General features: G+C 43.7%; 1 protein-coding gene across 1 annotated transcript in view; it reads left to right on the top strand.

Moving 5' to 3' along the window:
* Col6a5 (collagen type VI alpha 5 chain) overlaps positions 1-22,298 on the top strand; it is a 100,610-nt gene that overhangs the window by 8,428 nt on the left and 69,884 nt on the right. Inside the window, exons 3-11 of the mRNA XM_052730626.1 lie at positions 46-678; positions 3,843-4,403; positions 6,019-6,573; positions 9,122-9,697; positions 11,913-12,488; positions 14,424-14,764; positions 14,873-14,954; positions 17,868-18,010; positions 20,661-20,753. Of these exons, the coding sequence (XP_052586586.1) occupies positions 46-678; positions 3,843-4,403; positions 6,019-6,573; positions 9,122-9,697; positions 11,913-12,488; positions 14,424-14,764; positions 14,873-14,954; positions 17,868-18,010; positions 20,661-20,753 (3,560 nt within the window). The remainder of the gene's footprint in view (positions 1-45; positions 679-3,842; positions 4,404-6,018; positions 6,574-9,121; positions 9,698-11,912; positions 12,489-14,423; positions 14,765-14,872; positions 14,955-17,867; positions 18,011-20,660; positions 20,754-22,298) is intronic.

Below are 22,298 nucleotides of genomic sequence, written 5' to 3'. Positions count from 1 at the left end.
AGGCCAGTGGTTTCTTCTAACCTCACAACTTTTCTCTCTCCACAGTTCCCTTTCCCATATCCTGTCAGAAAGACTCCCTGGCTGACATTATATTCTTGGTGGACGAGTCAGTGGGGACCACAGAAAATCTGAGGGACCTGCAGAACTTCCTGGAGAATGTCACCAGCTCTGTGGATGTGAAGGACAATTGCATGCGACTTGGACTGATGAGCTACAGTGACAAGGTTCAGACTATTTCTTCCCTGAAGTCGAGTACCAACCAGTCTGAATTCCAGCAGCAAATCCGAAAACTCTCCCTTCAGACTGGGGGGTCTAAAGTTGGGGCTGCTATTGAGCAAATGAGGAGAGAAGGCTTCTCAGAGTCTGGTGGCAGCAGAAAGGCACAGGGGGTCCCTCAGATTGCTGTCCTGGTCACCAACAGACCATCAGATGATGCTGTGAGGGATGCTGCACTAGACCTTCGCTTGGAGGGTGTAACTATGTTTGCTCTGGGCATCCAAGGGGCCAACAGCACACAGTTAGAAGACATAGTATCCTACCCTTCTGAGCAGAGCATTTCCACACACAGCTCCTACAGACAGCTGGAATCGTACAGTAGGAACTTCCTGAAGAAGATCCACAATGAAGTCTGGACCCAAGTTTCTACCCATGCTGAACAAATGGAACTTGATAAAACTGGTATGTCTAGAAGACTCTGTTATTACATGACTAACGGTTGTCCAGGGTTGGGACTGGAGTGGGCAGTGAGCATTGATCAAAATTCAGTCAAGGGACTTTTAAGGGTTGAGAGAATGTTAAAACAAACAAAGAAACAAACCCCAAGAAACAAAAAACCTGAATTTGCCTAATGGCTGCATAGCTATAAATATGCCAAAATCTATTGAAAAATATACTTACAATGGATTGATTTTATAATGTGCAAATTGTGCCTCAGTAAGATGTAATAAAGCCATACACATGATGCTTAAAACATTTTTTATGGTGTAGATGGACAAGAAGAAAAAAATAAGCTGTAGTCCTACCTTCAGATAACACTTGACTTTGCCTGTTTTTCCGCACTTTAATGTAGGTGCTGAGGATCAAAGGCAGGTCTTCACACTTATGCAGCAAGCACTTTACTGTCTGGGTTCTAAGTTTGTGTGGTAAGAGCAGCAGTGACCAAGGACTAGTGTGTGAGAGGGCAGAGGTGCAGGAGGGCCAAGCCATCACTGTGGTCTGCTCTGATCCACATCCTCTCTTCATCCCTGGCCACTGCCTCCTTCCTTCTGGTGAATGCTTACATCTTTATTAGATCATGGATCAGTTCACTGTGCTCACATTCAAGGTTTGCAGATCTAGATCCACCTGTGCTTTGCAGGTGATTGTGATCTCAGCCTCAGAGCTTTAAGCATTGATTTCATAGTTTTAATTCTCTGGATTTGATGTATTTGCAGTATCATTTATTTGTTAAGGAATGGTTGCTCAAAGCCTACAGCAGTGTCAGGGATCATTCATTGCCCCAACACTTCCAACGAAGGAAGAATTCTTAAACGGCTAAATTGCCCTGTGTTTAAAAGATTGGCTTATTTTCTTAACTAAATAATGGCATATGAAGCTTACAGTGTGAAGCTATGCTACCCATTTCCTGTGAATGACTACAAAGAGAAAGGATCACCTGATGAAAAAGTTCAAATTAGCTGGGCATAGTGGGAAGAACCTGTAATCCCAGCAGTTGGGAAGTGGAGCAGGGGGATCAGAAGTTCAGGGCCATCCTCAGCTACATAGATAGTTCCCAGCTAGCCTGAGCTACATGAGACAAAAAAAAGAGAGACAGAAAACAACATCCTCTCCTTAGATTTTGTATAATACAGGAAGTGGCATTGTAGCAGACTTTCTCAGACCGCCAGCCCCAAATCATGACATGGAGACTTATTATTAGTTGTGAATGCTTAGCCTTAGCTTAGCCTTGCCCCACTGGCTCTTTTAACTTGATTTAACCTGTTTCTATTCATTTACCTTTTCCCTTGGGGCTTTTTACTTTTCATTCTGTATGTCCTACTTTCCTGCTTCTTCTGTGGCTGGCTGACTGGCCCTCAGCTGACTGGCTGGCTCCCCTTTTTTTCTCTGCCCACCAGCCCCGCCTATCCCTCCTCTGCCTAGCTATTGGCCATTCAGCTTTTTATTTGATAAATCAGGTGCCTTAGACAGGCAAGGTGAAACAGCAACACATCTTTACATAGTTAAACAAATGCAGCATAAACAAAAACAATATACCTTTACATAGTTAAACAAATATTCTATTCCACAACAGGGCATTGAGAGCTATTTTGTTTAAAGTAATTCTCGGATTTCTGTCATGTGCCAGGTCTACGAAGTAGAAGCATGGCTTAGGCAGATCTGTCGGAAAGTGATTTTCTGTGGTAAGAAACAGGTTATGCTTATGAAGAAATCAATTCTGAAAAATGCCACAATGAAAATAGGGTGATAGAGCCACATGTGGTGACACATGCCTTTAATCCTAGCACTCGGAAAGCAGAAGCAGATGGATCTCTGAGTTTGAGGCTAGCCTGGTCTACATAGTGAGTTCCAGGACAGCCAGGGCTACACAGATAAACCCTGTCTCGAAAAATCAAGATAGAGATAGAGATAGAGATGGAGGGAGATAGATAGATGATAGATAGATAGATAGATAGATAGATAGCTGATAGATAGAAGATAGAAGGAAGATAGGTAGATAGATAGATAGATAGATAGATAGATAGATAGATAGATAGATAGATAGATAGATAGATAGATGGTAGAAGAAAATAGAGTGATAGGATAGAGAACGGTTAACATGTCTCAGCTAGAGGGGAAGTGAAGGCCTCTTTCTAAATTGACATGTGACCTGATGAGATAAGAAATATTTCAAGGGAGCAGGACTAGTGCAAAGGTCCTGGGACACAGTTAAAGAGTAGAAAGTCTGGGCCTTGAGAGATGGTTCAGCCATTACAATCACTAGAGGACCCAGGTTTGATTCCCAGCACCCACATGGGAGCTTGAACCACCTGTAATTCCAGCTCCAGAGAATCTGACGCCTTCTTCTGGTCTCCACAGGCATCACACACATGTAGTGCACAGACAAAACACTCATACACACATTAAAAAAATAGAAAGTCCAATGTGATCAAAACACAGTGAGTAGATGAAGAATTGCTAGAACTAGAGTTGGAGAGAAAAGCAGGAGGTAAGGCTGATTTTTAATTTAAATCCTAAATGAATGGTAAAATCATTGATCTGATTTGGGCTTTCCTGTAGAAGCTGCTTAGGGAAGAAGAAGTCACAGGCAAGCATGGGGTGCATGCCTGTAATCTTGCACCTGGGAGGCAGAGGCAGGAGGATCATGAGCTTAAGGCCAGCCTGGGCTGCATAGAGATTCTGTGTAAAAACAAACCAAAAGAAAAGCACCCGGGACAGATGGTTTCTGATCCCATGCTGTTTTCCGGGAAGCCATTAGACCTGGACTCTAAAGAGGCAATTGTCAAAGCTGGTCAGATGGTTTTACCTACGGCCTGGGGGCCTGGGAAATCTGGTCCTCAGTTTTCATGTACTGGCTGTGTGAGCCTAGATAAAGCACTCTGCTTTGCTGTGTTTCAGTGTTTTCCCAAGATGGTGATACATTTCAAAGGTTAAAAATGGACAGAAAGGTCCCGAGGAAGTGTCCATGCTCCACACAAACACAGAGGCCCTGTTCTTTAGATCCTGCACAGCCTCCTGCTCCCCACAAAGCCTGGGACAAAGTTCTCTCAGTATGTCTGTATGTATGAAGGACTGAGTGGACAGAGAACACACTTCCCACTCCTCTGTGCTTGCTTCCTTTTTAGGCTGTGTGGATACAAAGGAGGCTGACATCTATTTCCTCATTGATGGCTCGACCAGCATCCGCAAGAGAGAGTTTGAGCAAATACAGATATTTATGTCGTCTGTGGTAGACATGTTTCCCATCGGTCCCAACAAAGTCCGAGTTGGCGTCATACAGTATTCACATAAGAATGAAGTGGAATTTCCCATCTCTCTCTACATGGATGCCACTGCCTTGAAGAAGGCTATTTTCAACATCAGGCAACTCAAAGGTCGTACACTCACCGGAAAAGCCCTGGATTTCATACTGCCGATAATCAAGACGGGAAAATCGGAGAGGACCAACGAAATTCCCTGTTACCTCATTGTACTGACTGACGGGAAGTCAGAAGACAGCGTTCTAGAACCTGCCAACAGACTCAGGGCTGAACATGTCACCATTCATGCAGTGGGGATTGGCGAGGCGAACAAAACCCAGCTGCAACAAATTGCCGGCAACGACGAAAGGGTTAATTTTGGGCAGAATTTTGATTCTCTAAAGAACATAAAAAATGAAATTGTTCACAGAATTTGCTCCGAAAAAGGTAAGAAGCCTGGGCCTGAGGGGTCAGAGAACAGTTACATGCTCAGAGCAGGTACTGATGGAATGAGGCAGTGTGTCTGTGTGGTGGACTAAAGCATTCTGATACAGACACTTCAAGCTCAGGGTTACAGAACGTTATTGTTCACTTCTCTCTCATGTACTTGTCAGGCTGAGGGGTTCAGGTCTAGTGGACAGGCAGGTGCTTCCACCTTTAGGTCAGAACTGTGCTCATCACCCCACCCCCCCAATCTGAGGAAAGACTCCTGAAGGGAGCTTGCTGCACTCAATTGATGTGATGGTAGGACCCGGAGGAGGCTGGGCCACTGCATCCAACTGCAGGTTAAAACTTGGTCAAGGGGTCTGGTCTGGTTGCAAGGAAGGCTGAGACAAGCATTCTTCTGCCGGGAAACCATCTGCCTGGATGAAACTTGATTGACAGGCAAGAACAGGAAGACATATTAGCATACTAGAAGCAGTTCCTATCACCTGTAGAAATAGAGGGACAGCTCTTGTGAATGTTAAATTTATATCTATTCCTTTATATGGGTCACACAAAGAAGTGTCATCAACACTTCAGTTTACCTTGGGGCTTTTTTAAGGCTATATTCATATTTTTTATTTTAAAGGTTTTTTTTTTTTTATCTATTTTGGTTTTACATGTATGAGTGTTTTATCTGCAAGGATATGTGTGTACTATGTGGGTGCAGTGCCTGCCGAGGTCAGCAGAGGGCATCAGGACCACTGGGCCTGGAGTGTGGATGGTTTTGAGCTACTGTGTGGGTGCTGGGAATTGAACCTGGGTCCACTGCAAGAGCAACAAGTGCTCTAAACCACGGATCCATCTCTCCAACCCCAATAACACCTATTTTCAGTAGTTTATTGAAGTTGTGTCTTACATGTATGTGTATATGCATCTATGTATATGTATGAAAACCAATTTCAATAAGGGCTAGCTACAAGTTTTATGTGTAAATGAAGGAATAGTCCATGGTGAATTATATGTGCTTACTAAAGCATGTAATATCACTACTAAAAAAACTTTTCATTACAATTTCTATGTATTAAATGACTTATTTATCAAGCCATTTAAAATTATCCCAGAAAATAATGCTGCTTTAAGATTACTTAGAATTATGTTTTTCAAGACTATGTTTAAATCCTGAAATATTAGTCCCATAAATGTTGAGAATTGGTTACTTTGGCTCAGATTAATTTTTTAAAATCATCATTACATCTTTAATGCTTAACTTGAGGCTTGGTATTTATAAACACTTAAAAGTTATGAATGAAAGAGTAATGAATGGATGAATGATGAATGGATAAATGATATATGAATGATAAATGAATGATGAATGAGTGATTGTATGAGGGACTGAATGTAAACTTTGGAAGTGGCATTTCCTTTTTTAAATTTCTTGGATCATCCTGAGTGAATTTCTGATATTGGGTTCTTATCAGAAGGCTTCTTCTACCAAAGTTGCAAATAAAAATTTCACACATAACAGAAATTCCCTGAGTTGATTTTGAACATTTTCTCATAAATACATTAGTGATTACTGACTGTTTCCATGTACTCTGAGAATCACACCAATTCCCAATCTGTTTCTACCACACAGGATGTGAAGACATGAAGGCTGACATTATGTTTTTAGTGGACAGTTCTGGAAGCATAGGGCCTACAAATTTTGAGACAATGAAAACCTTCATGAAAAACCTGGTGGAGAAGATTCAAATTGGTGCCAATAAAACCCAAGTGGGTGTTGTTCAGTTCAGTGATTATAACAGGGAAGAATTCCAGCTTAATACATTCTTCACACACAAAGAAATTTATGCTGCGATAGACAGGATGTCGCCCATCAACAGAAACACTTTGACTGGAAGTGCGCTTACCTTTGTAAAGGACTACTTTGACCTTTCCAAGGGGGGCCGTCCCCAGGTCAGAAAGTTTCTCATCCTCCTCACAGATGGAGAAGCCCAAGATAAAGTAGGGGGTCCCGCCATGGCTCTCAGGAACAAAAGCGTGACCATCTTTTCTGTGGGTGTGTACGGCGCCAATAGGGCTGAGCTGGAGGAAATCAGTGGGGATGGCAGCCTGGTTTTCCATGTGGAGAACTTTGATCATCTGGAGGCGATAGAGAGTAAACTCATGTTCCGTGTGTGCGCTCTACATGGTAAGTGTCCCCATCTCCCTCAAGACCCCAGTGGTCCCCTAGTGTCTTATCTATGTTAGTTATATTAAAACCCTCATGACCTGATGAACAATTCCATAGCAAGTTTGGTACAAACTACTCTTGCTTTTGGTGAACTCAAATCTCTTTTGAAAAGGTCTCCAAATATTACACTAAACTTGCAGCTTTAATTCTTACAAACATGAATTTTTGCTTTTTTTAATACTAAATTATTTTTTTTATCATTTAAAGCATAAGTTTATGGAGGGAAGGTGAGAGGGAGGAGGGAAAGAGGGAGGTAGGGAGACAGAGAGAGGGTGGTGGTGGGGATTGGTTAAGTCAAGTGGGCTGGCCCAAAGTGGGAAGAGTAGCAGTCCTTCAAACGATTTATTAAAGGGTTGTTTCATGGCTATGCATAGCCATTGTTGGGCAGAAAGTAATTAGAAGCATTTTAATGATATTAAATGGCTCCCTACACAGCCCTGATCTACCCAAATATTGCTCATATTTTAAATACATAGTGCATTTTTTATTGATTTGTATTCTTCTTAACTTCTGGCAACTAGGCATTTGTCTGCCCACGTACTAACTTGTGAAATTTTATGTGACATTACCCCTGATTCCTTGGGGTTACCACTTTTATCTCATAAATCATATTACTTTTTAAAAAAGTATTGAGCAATCTTTAGTTGGAGCCAGTATTTTTTTTTTTTTTTGCAGTGCTGGGAACTGAGCCTAGCGCCTCACAGATGCTGGGTGGGAGCTCTACCATTGAGCTGCCTGCATCCTGAGTCCTGATTCTGTCAAGTTCAGCCTCTCTTGAGCTAGAACTTGCTATCAATCTGCACAAGGACCGGAGACACACATTCTGAAATCTGTCATGTGCTGTTATCCATTTTGGAAAAAGCTAAAAGAGTAAATGAAAATATCAGTAAGTGGATTGTGTGTTCTCCTGGCAGAATAGAAACGATTGTTGGTTTCATTCTTCAAAATCACGTGTTTAGAATTTTTAGCAACTTGACAAATAACACCTCACTGCAAATGGATTTTCGGTGCTATCTCAGGACTTTCCGATAGCAACCTGACTGGAGTCCATCCTTCCTCTACGGTGGCAGTGCTTCCCAGACTCACTAGTGTTGAAGTGTATACTAAAGGGCTAGACCTTCAGCTGTAGAATCTTTCTTTTGATAGATACTAATGTTGGCAGAGCCCTATGTAGAGCATAAGGTGAAACTTCAACTGCCTCATATAGTAACCAACTCATAAATGTTTTTCAAATCATGCCCAGTCACCAAATGTCAATGAAGCCTTTGCCCCAGGCTTTCACGGGGGTAGCCTGAGCTCATCTTTGGTGTCTGGGACTTGAAAACTTGAGAATCTCATTGGCAGAAATAAAAACTGGAGGTGAAACAGGCTGGTGGGACGTGAAGGAGAAAGGGAACTTTGGAAGGCAAATGCCTAGGTTAGCAAGGAAAAGAAAATGTTGATTTTGAAGCGCACCCGAGAATGGTCTGTTGACTTTGAAAATGGAAGAGGACTTGGGGCCAGGGAAGATGAGGTCAGAGCTTTCATTCCTCCCCTACTTGTGTCTACTCTGTTACTGAGTTTGAATTCTGGAGGCCAGGTTGGAGTGTACCTAAGTGGGGAGTTCTATGATGCGTGGGGGGAGGTTTGGGTACTGGGGGCACAGAAGAGAGCTGAAGCCAGAGGGAGTGGGGATGCAACCCCCAAGTACACAATGAGCCCCCGAACTCTTCAAGACAGCAGTCCATTTTGGCAAGCACTAGCACGTCTTGCCGTCACATTGTCCTTGAACTGGCTTCTGATGTTTCTTTCTGCGGGAAGCTGATTAGCAAAGGGGCCTGATTCGTACCATGGGGCCTGAGACACGGCAGAACAGAGTGGTGTGGTGCAGGACCACCAGTCAGAAGGCCCCTTAGGTAAGGGTACATGTGCCCTTAGAATCCTGCTCTGGCAACTTGCCCTCGAATGTGCTTTGGTTTCTTTCTCTGTAAAATGACAACCATCTTGAAGAAACAAGTGAGACAGGGGCTGGTGAGAATGCTTAATTGGCAAAGTGCTTGCCACAAACATATGGAGATCAGAGTTTGATCCCCAGCACCATTTGAAAAAGCCAGATTTTGACATGTGCCTGTGATCCCAGGGCAGAGGAGGTAGAGACAGGCAGAGCCTGGGGGCTTGCTGGCCTGCCAGCCTAGCCTATTTGGTAGGTTCTAGGCCAGTGAGAGACCTTGTTTCAAAAACCAAGGTATATGGTGTTCTGAGAAATGAAATCATGATTGAATGTTGGCCTCCACATACACATACCTGTGCACATATATATGCACACATATGTACACACACACACACACACACACACACACACACACACACACACACACACACAATGAGAGGATATCTAATTGAGGCACAGGGAATGGGATGGGGGTGTCATTTACCTAGAACACTCATGGGAAAGGTTGACCACTTTCCCTCTTGTGTGTAAGATGCATAGTGTCGTTTGTGAGTGCCTGTTGTTTATTTTTTTCAGATTGCAAGAGGATCGAACTCTTAGACATTGTGTTCGTGCTGGACCATTCAGGCAGCATAGGATCACAAGAACAAGAAAGCATGATTAACCTCACCATCCACTTGGTGAAGAAGGCCGATGTTGGCAGGGACCGAGTCCAGTTTGGTGCTCTCAAATATTCCAACAATCCCGAGATCCTTTTCTATCTTGACACATACTCAAGCAAATCGGCCATCATTGAGCACCTGAGGAGGACCAGGGACACGGGAGGGGAGACCTACACGGCCAAGGCTCTTGAGCACTCCAACATCCTGTTCACAGAAGAGCATGGCAGCCGCCTGAAGCAAAACGTGAGACAGCTGATGATTGTCATCACGGATGGTGTGTCCCACGATCGACATAAACTCAATGACACAGCATGGGGACTAAGGGACAAAGGCATCACCATCTTCGCAGTAGGTGTAGGAAATGCCAACCAAGATGAACTGGAGACCATGGCAGGGAAGAAAGAAAATACTATCCATGTAGACAACTTTGACAAGCTGAGAGATATTTACCTGCCTCTGCAAGAAACTCTGTGCAATAATTCACAAGAGAGTAAGCTGCTATAACTAGTACTTAACATAATATTCTGCTCTTTGCGAATTGTATTATTATGTGTTTTGGTCATATTCACACCCACTAACTCTGCCCAGACACCCCTCCTCACATCTCCACCCCCCAGCTTCATGTCTCCTTTTCCAGTTTGGGTTGCCCATATACTTACAGATATGGGGCCAACTACTGCAGCTACACCCTTAAAGGAAGCAGACCCCACCTCCCCCAGAAGCTATCTACTGCTAATAGCTCCTCAGCTAGGGGTGGAGACTTGTGGTTCCCTCCCACCTCCACAATAGAATGCTGACTGATTGATTTTATGCAAGACTCGTGCCATCACAGCTCCTGTGAGTTCATGGGTGCAGCAGTCCTATCATGCCCTGAAGACACTGTTTTATACGGTCCTCTTCGACCTCTGGCTCTTACTGTCTTTCTACCCCCTGTTCCATGATGGTGTCTGAGCTTTCCGGTGTGCGATATACTCATGTGTACCTATTCATGTGCATGTGCTCCGGGGTGTGCAACATCCCTCCACCCATCTGTCCTGTTGCCATGCAGGTCACTCTCAACAATCTTACACATACTGGACTATGTCACACCACTGTCTACAGTGTTTGGGAGCCTTTCTAGCTCGATCCAACCATATGCGCTTCTCCCGTCTCGTCTGCTTCCCCTGCCCTTTTCAGGTCTTTCTTATTATTCTGAAATTTTCTGCATCTTTGTGCACACCGTTCTACCCACTACAAATACTCAGCCTGTCACTCATTTGCCTGCATCTGATATACCTGACAAGTTCAAACTTTTGTTTGCTCCATGTTCTCTAACGCTGGCACCTTCTGTTTCTCTTGGTGTTAACTCGTCTTATGAATTGAAAGACTGAGTTCCTTTGGCTCTTGTTTATAATTGGATTCCTGCCAAATCTAGTACATCACTAAGACTGGTCTTGTCTTAGGAGTCAGGATGCTACTTTGTTCTTGTCTTCCATGTTACCTCTTGGCAGTGGATGCTGAGATGGAGTTTATGATGCATGACATTTATTAAGAAGCCACATGTGTGAAATAAAAAGGAAGGCAGGGTAGGCAGAAGTCAGACAGTGATGCACAGCCAATGAAGCTGTAAACCTCGAGGCTCCAGAGCAAACACTTCCCAGGGCAGTGGCTCAGCATCAAGATGGCGAGGATGGGTTGAGAAGGGAGTGTGGATTGCCCTGGGAAAGGTGCGTCACTTGCAAAGCATCTCTGTAAGGAGGCAGACCCTGACGAAGCTGCTGGCTGGAGGCTCCCCTAACCGCAGGGAGCTCTAGGCTCCTTGAAGGCCTGTCTAGGCAGCTCGGCTCTGTGTCTACCCTCTGCTTTTCAAGGAATTGTGTGACACTGGACCATCAGTGGTTACCTTTGGTGATTATCCTTTTGCTGTTCCTACCCGAGCCAGGGAGTCTGGCTGGAACTTGGAGAAAGTTATCCCTTGGTTTTAGAATATTTCACATTGAACTTCAGGGAGATGGCCCTGTGCTCTGTTTATGGACAATACACACTTGTCCCATACACTTATAATATTGAGGTCATGACATAAAAAACACTGCAGTAGAAAAAAGAGTGTATTTAAGTTTCTGAAAGTCCAGATACACTCCTTCCTCCACAGTAATTATGTGTTCTTATGAATTTACCTGACTCTGAATTCCATTTCTACACATAGAAAATTAGAATAATGTGTCATAAGCTGGTTGGGGCTATTTACTTGTTACTGCATGCCCAAAGTGTTTTGGAAATGATACTGTTCAATGCATGTGCAATCTGGCAACACCAGTTAACAAGAGGAGTTTCAGCAATACGCAGTGTGATTGCTACCTAGACTGTTCCAGTCTGCAGACATTGACGAGACTTCCAGGCTTGTAAAATATCTCTTCATGAGAATATTCAATCTATCCAAATTACCTACTTCCTTCCTGAATAGCCTACAATATCTTTCTCAATAACTCATGCAAAAATAATTACACTTAGAAAAAATGTCTATTATCCTACTCTTTGCTGTGATTTTTTCCTTCTCTTTGAGGTTCAATCAGTGAGCCTCTCTTCAGCTAATTTATCTCAATTTTCTGCTAATGGAAAACAATTTAAGTATTTAGCAAAGCGATTTAAGTATCCCAGTAAAGGAACAGTTTAAAATGATGCACGAGGAAAATAATTTATTCTTTTTTTTTTCCTTCTTGTTCCAGCCTGTAACCTTCAGGAAGCAGATGTGATTTTCCTTTGTGATGGCTCTGACATGGTGTCTGATTCAGAGTTTGTTACCATGACAACTTTCTTGTCAGACTTAATTGATAATTTTGACATTCAGTCTCAGAGAATGAAAATTGGGATGGCTCAATATGGGAGCCGGTACCAGGAAATCATTGAGTTGGAAAGCTCTCTGAACAAGACTCAGTGGAAGTCTCGCATCCAAACCGTGGCCAAGAGCAAGGGGTTTCCACGAATTGACTTTGCTCTTAAGCATGTGAGCCACATGTTTCATCCCTCCGTCGGCGGGAGGAGGAATGCTGGTGTCCCTCAAATGTTGGTTGTCATCACCTCTGGTTATCCTCGCTATGATGTGGCAGATGCAGTTAAAGTCCTGAAAGACCTTGGCATCTGTGTCCTGGCTTTGGGCATAGGAGATGTTTATAAGGAACAACTTCTGCCCATCACAGGCAATCCAGAAAAAATCATTACTTTCCAAGACTTTAATAGATTGAAGAGTGTGGATGTGAAGAAAAGAATGGTCCGTGAAATCTGCCAGAGCTGCGGGAAAGCCAGTGAGTGTCTTGCTGTTGTTTGGTGTTATTTGATGGTGGCTTTCTGTGCCTCCATTTCCCGAAGCTGTCTTAGGAGCTAGCCCCTGTGGAACCCACTTAGGACAATGTATAGTGAGATGAGACACTGGTTGCTGCTTCTCCCTGGAAGCTTGTGATTAGTCAGCCTGTCTTAGTGACAGGATTGAGTATAGAGCATGAGAGGGCAGGGTAGGGCTGTGTCCTAGAGGCATCCCTGTTCCCTCACTGCTGTCCAAGTAGAAACTCTTCTCAGTACTGGGGCTGAGTCTCTTGTATTTGTAAGTCCTCTGGACAATGTCCTTCATCCAGTAGGATGTAAGGAAAATGAACATTCACTATTGAAACTTGCTTTCAACATTGTTAAACTAGTAAAGGACTGAGTGTGTATGTGTATACAATTATGTGTACTTATACAGTGGATGTTTTCTTTAAAATTTTTATTTTCATTAAAAAAACATTTGTATATGGGTGTTTTGCTTGCATGTATGTCTGTGGACATGCCTGCAGTGACTTTAGAGGCTAGAAAAGGGCACCAGCTCCTCTGGAACATGTCTTCATGTATGTGTGAGCACCACGTGGGTGCAGTGCCCACAGATACCAGAAGAGGGTGTCAGATCCCCTGAAACTAGAATTAAAATGGTTGTGAGCCAGCATGTGGGTACTGGAAACTCTGCAAGAGCAACAAGTTCTCTAAATTACTGAGCCATCTATCCAGATCTATTTTGTTTTGGAGAGTAACATCTACATGATTGTAACATAGTAAAAATTTCAGTTGTCTTTACAGATTATTCAGTCCACAAGTATAATTGGCTACAAAGGCCTCTTGGATATTGTAGAGAAATCAGCTTGGCAGGGTGTGAGGTCAGCAAACTGGGAAACAGTGATCCACCCAACAGGGAGGCTACTAATCAGCTGCAGCTGGCAGTAGCCACAGGGGACTCAGGTGCTGTGCATTTGGGGCTGGGAGTTGGGAAAGCGGCATGGCAGCAGGCATCCCTCCCGGTCTGGAATTTGCGCATGGGCACTAACTCCCTGCTACTGCTCTTCAGAGCTGTGATGCTGGAGGCTGCATGTGTCAGTCTCTCCAAGGGCTCCAGATCTCTTCTGTCCTGTTTGGGTGCTTGTGTGGAGGCAAGTGACAGAGGAAGGAGGGGCCCTGGGTCTGCAATTAAAAAGCCAGACTTCTAACCCTGGAATAGTGCCCCAGCATTCGTGAATCACTGTCCCTTAGACTGCAAAAGAACAACCAGCAAGGCTCAGAGGGGATCCTGCCTGCAATTTGCTCGTTCTGTCTAGCAGGGGTAACTTGTTAAATTAGTTGACAGGCTTACAAACTAGAGACTTTGTACTAAAAATACAGATTTCAGGCTTTACTTCAGAAAATGGAGTCAACACCGTGGGGCCCCATTCACTACTTGGCCGCTCTCAGCTGTTGCTGGCTGTGAATAGGCATGGGGTTCAGTCTGGTCTCCAGGCAACTGTCTTTGCTCCCTGGCCATTTGACTTCTGTGCATTATCCACCTGGCCTTTGCAAAACTTTGCATTTATGACTGTTAGAACTAGAATAATCTCTAGGACAGTTCAAATGTTTAGCATGATATGATCGCATGAATCAGAATATGTCATCATTAAAAGCAGGGAAATTCACCCACACATATAAAGTTGCTAGCAATGAGCCTAAACTATGATTTGAACCTCAAGTAACTACTGGAACTTGTTGCATATGAAAGGGGACAGAGGTAGGACCTATGTTCTTTATTGGTAGAGTAGCCAATCCCTTCGTTTTTTGAACACACTCTGGGTACTAGACGCCCCCTGGACTCCAGCTCTGGAGCACGACAGAATCTTTTCTCTGATCACCCCTTCCATCCTCATGACTGTTTGCTGATTAACCTGGCCTTGTTTCTTTGTCACCAGATTGCTTTGTGGATGTAGTGATCGGGTTCGACATTTCCACCCACCATCAGGGCCAGCCTTTGTTCCAGGGCCATCCCCGCTTAGAATCATATCTCCAAAACATCTTAGAGGACATCACCTCTATCAGAGGGGTGAGCTGTGGAGCAGGTGCAGAGGCACAGGTGAGCCTGGCCTTTAAGGTGAACAGCGACCGGGAGTTCCCAGCCAAGTTCCAAATCTACCAGAAAGCCGTGTTTGACAGCTTGCTGCAAGTCACTGTCCATGGGCCAACTTCTCTGAATGCACAGTTCTTGCAGTCACTGTGGGACGTGTTTGAGGAGAAATCTGCATCCAGGGGCCAGGTATTCTCACTACAGTCTGCTTCCCATTCCACACCCCATGTCGGTTCCTCCTTTCCCAGGTGTATCTCTGGTTTTGCCATCATTCTATTTTCTTCTCTCTTTCTGTAGGTGATGCTTATCTTCTCAGATGGCCTCCAGGGCGAGAGCCTCACCATGCTGGAGCAGCAGTCAGACAGGCTCAGAGAAGCAGGTATTGAGTTGGAAATGCCAACAGTGGAGACGGGGCGTGTGAACAGGTTTCTGCCACATGTGTTCTAGGTCTTGCGATCTGTGTAGCCATTTGCAGAAGATGTTGTTGGTGACGTGTGCAGAGTCCTTTGATTAGTCCCCGCTTTCCTTCCCTTAATGATTCGATGCTATAGCCAAGCACTTACACCTGCGACCTTCTACAGATACACCCTTGGCTAACCCCTGAGGCGTGGACTGAGGGTAGTTTGCTGATATGAAGTAGTTAAGTAAGGAGAAATTTATTTTGGCTCGTGTTTGGGGGGGTATACAGTCCATCATGATGGGGAAGGCATGGTGGAGGCAGCTTCATGGTGGCAGATGCTTGCTCGTATCTCAACAGAGTAGGAAGCAAAGAAAGGATTCTGGAGATCAGCTGGCTTTCTATTTTTCTCCAGGACTCCAATCCATGGGGTAGAATGGCTTGTATTCAGGGTAGGTCTTCTCCCCAACTAGAACAATTCTCGTGGACATACTGGTGTTTATTAATCTAGTCAGGCTGACAACGAAGAGTAGCCATTGCAGGTGGGGTTAGGCCAAGTCCCTTCCCAGTGAATGTGGCTCTCAATGATATAGGCATGCACAAGTCCAGTGCTCTTGCCTCAGGTAGGTCAACTCTGGCACAATTAACACTTCAGAGTCTCTCCTGACTCAGGTCAAGCTGAGTCTTTGCTGAGATAAAACCCTGCTCACAGCTTCCCTTTCTCTTAGCTGATTTTCTTTCTCAGTAACACACACACACACACACACACACACACACACACACACACACACACACACTTCCCCCTCTCTGATTCTGCTTCCAGGGTGTCTAACTTAAGACATCTTTCACTGTTTCTGGCTATCCATGTGAAAGGTAGCAGTGTGGCTTAGCACAGGCACTCCTCACCCTACATCTGTATCCGCTAGTTTTGGACTGAGCCTGAGATGAGATGGAGAAGACGAGAGGAATCTTCAGAAAGAAAAAAGTCCATTAACTGTCAAATAGGTCACATCTTCTAAGACTGCCATGAAGGAGCCCCAGACTGGCTTTTGAAATTCAATTTTCACAGACGACCTTCGTGGAGTCACAAAGTTTCCTGCTTCCTTGCTGGACAGTGCCATCTTCCTTGCTTCGACTCCTTCAGCTCTTTCTCATGGTCCTTGGGTTGTGTATCAACTTCCCTGCTATGACAGCTGAGACTGCAGAATCCTGCCTCTGCCCTGGCTCCAGCCTGAGCTCACTCCTCATGCTTGGTGTTCTGACACACAGAACTTCCTTCTTCAAGGTGTTGACACTCTTGTTCCTTCCGGTCTTCATTAGACCTCTGAACAACAACCCCCCCCCCCCCCCCGCCATTCTCAGTCCTCTGTTCTTCCACCTCTGGTTCTATCCTTTAACCAACTTCTGTTCCTCTTCAGAGTCAGCTAAGTCACTACTTTCTCTAAGAATCTTCCGTATTCCCCCGAGACTGTCCTCCCCACAGTCCCTTGAGACTGTCAGGAGCATTACCTCAAGCAAGGCTTTCATTGCTGCCCGATGGTCTCTCCCATGAGACTCTGTCCATCTTGTCCATCAGACCATGAACTATGACACAGGAAGGAATGTGCCTGACCCACTCATCTTGTCATCCTGGTACAACAATTGATACACAACAAGCTCCTAAGAAATAAACGCTTGCTTAATGACAAGATGGATGAGTCAACCAGCTAGTGGATGAATTAATGAATCAGTGAATGAGTGAATGAAATAATACATTCATCTGAGATAGGACTCACCCAGACTCTGGGTTCCTGCAGGATAACTGTTGTTAATATGTATTCCAAAGCCGGGTGGTGGTGGTGCATGCCTTTAATTCCAGCACTCGGGAGGCAGAGCCAGGCAGATCTCTGTGAGTTTGAGGCTAGCCTGGTCTATAGAGTGAGATCCAGGACAGGCACCAAAACTACACAGAGAAACCCTGTCTCAAAAACAAAACAAAACAAAAACAAAAAAATATATTCCAGAAGATTCAAAACCCCACTCCAAAGATAAACAATGCATTTCTTAGAAATCACATTTGAATGCCCAAGAGTTGCATCAGAATGGGTGTGAGCTGTTGAGCACTGCTTTCTGTTGGTGTTTCCTATAGCTGGATTCTTTACTCTACAGGGAGACTTATTCTTACTTATGAATGCCTGGCCTTAGCTTGGCTTGTTTCTACCCAGCTTTTCTTAACTTAAATTATCCTGTTTCTCTTTAACTACATTTTGCCTCTGGGCTTTTTACCTTTCTTTATTCTATATGTCTTTCTTTCCTTCTTACTCTGTGGTTGGCTGTGTGGTTGTGTGGCTGTCTGGCTGTGTGGCTGGCCCCTGGCATCCTCCTCTCCTCCTCCTTTTCTTGCTCCTTGCTCTCACTTCAGATTTCTCCTCTTATTTATTCTCTGCCCACCAGCCCCACCTACTCCTCTCTCCTGCCTCGCTATTGACTGTTCAGCTCTTTATTAGACCTATCAGGCCTTTAACCAGGAAAAGTAACACAGCTTTACAGAGTTAAACAAATACAACATAAAAGAATTCAACACAAACTTCGCATCATTAAACACATATTCCACAGCATAAATGAACATAACACACCTTAAACTAATATTCCACAACATTTTCAGCTGATGTGTCAATAGTTTCTCTGAGATGCTTTTCCTTGGGGGAATTTCATGCTAAAGCCAGAGACCAGTGTCTAATGTGTTTTCAGAAATGCAGCTGAGTCTGCTGTTGTATGTGTGTGTATGTTGAGGATCCTGCTTCCTCTGATGTTTACCTTTTCTGTTTTCTGGTTCTCTGAATGACATTTGCAGAGTGGAATTTCTTTTGTTGGATGAACCCTTCGGTTTCACCTGTGCTATTTTTTATTAACTAGGACTTGATGCTCTGTTGGTGGTGTCCCTTAGTGCATTAACTCAGGATGAGTTTTCCAGCTTTGAATTTGGAAAAGGATTTGATTACAGAACTCACCTGACCATTGGAATGACAGACCTGGGCAAGAAGCTTTCACAGTATCTGGTGAGTTGTCAATTATCTCAAGTGCCACAAGAACCAAATTGGAATGCTGGTGTTTCCAAAGACTGCTGCTGTTTATGTCACTAAGTTAAAGACATGGCATTTAGGATGTTGAAACATGCAGAAGACCATAGCATCAATCATAGTTTCCCCAGTGTTGTTCAGCATTGTAACTGACATGTCTTTGGTTATTAGTAAAACTAAATTGTTGTTTTTTTTAAAAACATTTGAGTTTTGTTATTATGGTTAAAATGTAATATTTATCACTGCAACAATCTGAAGTATGTAGTGTATGGTTGTATTAGTTACTTGTCTGACAAAAGTGCCTTAAGGCTGGAAGGGTTTGCTTGGGCTTGCAGTTGGAGGATACAGCCCATCGTGGTGGAGAAATCAGGCAGCAGGAGCTTGAGGCAGCTGGTCACACCACATCTATAGCCAGGAAGCAGAGGGTGGATGCTGCTCTAATTCATTTCCTCCTTTTTATCCAGCCTGTGGAATGGTGTGCAAAAGCCTATGTTCAGTGTGGGTCTTCCCACTGTAGCCAGACTTTTTTTTCCCATCTACCAGTTCCCAAATAACCAACATTGAGACTCAATATTAATTACAAATGCTTGGCAGATAGCTCAGGCTTATTACTAACTAACTCTTACAACTTATATTAACCCATTTATATTAATCTACATTCTGTCTTGTGGCATTACCTCTCTTTCATCTTGCACTTCCTGGCCACTCCTCTAACTCCGCCCTTCTTCCCAATGTCTGGTTTTCCCACCTAACCTTATCTTGTTCAGCTATTGGTCCGTCAGCTTCTTTATTAAACCAATCACAGCATAATTTACACAGTGTACAGAAGGATTATTCCACAGTGTCCCACCTCAATTAACCTAATCTAGAAAATCCCTCAGACATGCCGGAGGTTTGTTTCCATGGTGATGATAAATCTTATCAAGTTGACAATCAAGGTTGACCACCACACTAGCTAATGTGCACATTGCTGTCCAGTAGACCTCTAGAAAGTTTTCATTTTATGAGAGTGAAACTCTGTAAACCTTTAGCTGGCACTATGACCTCTGTGTTCCTTCCCTTGAAGAACCTGACACCCCTAATTCGACTTCCTGTACCTAAAAGATTTTGTACTTAAGATTCATGACATTGGCATCATGCAGTGTCTGTTTGTGACTGGCTTAGTGTAATGTCCTCAAGGCTCATCCACATTGTAGCATGTGACAGTATTCCTTTCTTTGCTGTATTACCTTTATCCAGTCATCTCTGAACTGACATTTAAGGTCACTTCTACCTCTTAGCATGAATAATACTGTGCTTAACATGTAATACTTATCATGAATAACACTGCGATAAACACACATGAGCAAACATCTCTTCAAGATCCTATATCCAGTTCTTTTGCGTATGCACCCATAAATGGGATTATGGAATATGATAATTCTGTTTTTAGTGCTTTGAGGAACACATCTACTGTTTCCCATGCCATTCAACTTCTGTTTTCTCCACATCTTCCTGGACACTTGATGTGTTTAGTTTCCTCTTATATTAGTCAAGGTTTTTTATTGCTATGAAGAGACACCATGACCATGGCAACTGTTATGAGGAAAACATTTAATTGAGGGATCTCACCTACCGTTTCAGAGGTTCAGTCCATTATCAGCATGGAGTGGAGCATGATGGGGAGCATAGCTGGAGCTGAGTCCTTCCATCTTCACAGACAGGCAACAGAAAGTCGACTGACTCACTGGGTAGTACCCTGAGCATAAAGAAACCTCCAAGTCCACTGACACAGTGACACACTTCCTCTAACAAGGTCACACCTGTTCCAACAAAGCCACATCTCCTAATAGTGTCACTCCCTATGAGCTTATGGGGGCCAATTACATTCAAACTACCACACCTCCCTTCCTTCCTTCATTCTTCCCCTTTTCCTTTCTGTTCCCTTGCCCCATTCCCTCACTCCTTCCTTTCTTGGGTAGTAGCCATCCTGCCATGTATAAGGTAATATAGCATTAAAGACTTTTATCTATCTATCTATCTATCTATCTATCTATCTATCTATCTATCTATCATCTATCTGAGACAGAATCCCACTGTGTGCATCCCTGACTGACCTGGAATGTTCTATGTAGATCAGGCTGGCCTCAACTCGGAGTGATCTGCTTGCCTTTGACGCCTGAGCTTCCTGCAGCACAGAGGTTTCGATTTGCATTCAAAACATATTTTTTTCTGTCCTTCCATTTATTGTCATATTGCTGAATGAATGTAAAGGGAATCGAAAGATCAACCAGCCCCTAACATTATTAAAAAGCTCCCAAAAATTTATACAATAGACATTCCGAGAGATTGTCAACTAGGAATCAATATGTCTCAAGTCAGCTTGGCTTGTGGCCATGTATGCGCTTGGTGCCCTTTCTATTCATTGAGGTTGTTTCCTTTTGAGAGGGGAGACTGCCCACACAATTTGTTGGCCTGGTGCCCTCTCTGCAGTTCAAGTCCTAAAGCTCTTTTATTGCTTGCCTTCCCACCCAAGGCAGAGCCTGGGCTTGCAGACGGTTTATGATGTGTCTCAATAGGGTTCTTCTGTAAGAAAATCCCTGATGGTTGCCGCTCACCTCCCCTTGCTATTTTTTCCCTCTCTCTCTAGGGAAACATCGCAGAGAGGACTTGCTGCTGCACATTTTGTAAATGTCCGGGGATTCCAGGACCTCATGGAACCCGGGGACTCCAAGCCTCAAAGGTGCCATTTGATTGTGATCCTGTTTTCTCTTACATGCCTTGCTTGGTCGTGAGTGAGGCTGAAATTGAATAGTTGAATTTGCAACCTTTGCTCCATAGAATGTAATTGCCTTGGGCATCTTGTGTAACTTCCACGGCACAGGAGCAGGTTCAGAAGGGCTCACTTCTGACACTGTCACCGAGGACAGCTCCCCTTCTCTTCTGTATCCCTAGGGAGGTTGCTTTCGGGTTTTCAATTTACACTTTCTAAATCCACTTTAGATGGTCTGAAAGGTGTTAAAATAATGGAGAGAGTTGTTGTTTTTCAACAATAAATGAGATCGAGCTGCAGAATAAAAGAACAAATTACAGAAGATCACTTATACAACAATAGAATGGGAAATACATCATGGCATTTTCAATGACAGACTGCATCAATGCAAACAAATGAACTACATTCATTAAAAACATGAATGAATTTTTGCCCACATAGTAATGACCAGAGAAAGCAGACAAGACAAAGCAGGAGACTATATAGGTAGGATTCTGTTTATTAAAATGAAGCTGTACTGTCTGTGAATGCAAGCAGTGAGGTATCTTTAAAGTCCAGGAAGTATTATCCTAAGTGTTAATAGTGCACTCCTGAGGTGGGCTGGGTAGTGGGTTCTGGGTGCATGTGATGGGGTGACCCAATGTCTGGGACTGGCAATGTTCCGGTTCTGGGCCCTAGGTGATAACTGCACAGATGTCATATAATTATTGCACAAAGCTCACTTTGTAACAATTAAACTGTGCATTTATATTGTATTAATTTTATATGCATTTTCAGATGACTTTAGGTATCATAGTAAAAGGAATTTTTGTGATAAATGTATTTGTTTTCATCTTAACCGTTTTATTTTCTTCCCTGAGTATTTCAAAAGGACTTAAGTTAATTATTTAGGGGTGGGCATGTCTGTGCCATGGTGCACCTGTGGAGGTCAGAGGACAACTTACAGGAGTCAGCTTTCTCCTTGCACTCTGTGAGTTCTGGGGATCAAACAGAGGGCATCAGGCTGGGCAGCAAACATGTTCACCCACTGAGTCTCCTCTTCAACAGATCGATTATAATACTTGCTGATGGTTTCTGCTTTGTCTCTCACTGTTGAAGAATAACTTACACAGAACGTTTTTGCTGAATTGTGATATCCCATTTATTGAACTCTCTCCTTGCATGTCAATAGCATTGTGCTCCAGGGGCCCAGCAAAGATCTGTGTTAGATGGTGGAGAAAGCAACCCTCAGTGAGATCTTAGTTACAAGTTAAGTCACAAAGCAGAAGCAGCTAAACTATGGCTCAGAGAAAAGTGACTTTGTTTAAATATTGCTCTTGGAAAAGCAGAAGAAAGTCGAATAGGCCCCTTGTAAGTGTTTTTGATTTGTCAATGATGGAGCTGGAGAGATGGCTCAGGGCTTGCCGGAGTATCTGAGTTCATTTCCCAGCACCCATATCAAGATGCTAATAACTCTCTGTTATTATGCTAACAACTATCTCCAAGGGATCGTGCACCCTCCTCTGGACTTCACAT

Source organism: Peromyscus californicus, unplaced genomic scaffold, assembly GCF_007827085.1.
Source record: "Peromyscus californicus insignis strain IS unplaced genomic scaffold, ASM782708v3 Scaffold_11__1_contigs__length_118956290, whole genome shotgun sequence".
NCBI classification, from domain to species: domain Eukaryota; kingdom Metazoa; phylum Chordata; class Mammalia; order Rodentia; family Cricetidae; genus Peromyscus; species Peromyscus californicus.
Note: the sequence above shows the minus strand (reverse complement) of the source record. Positions and strands in the feature narration are given on the sequence as shown.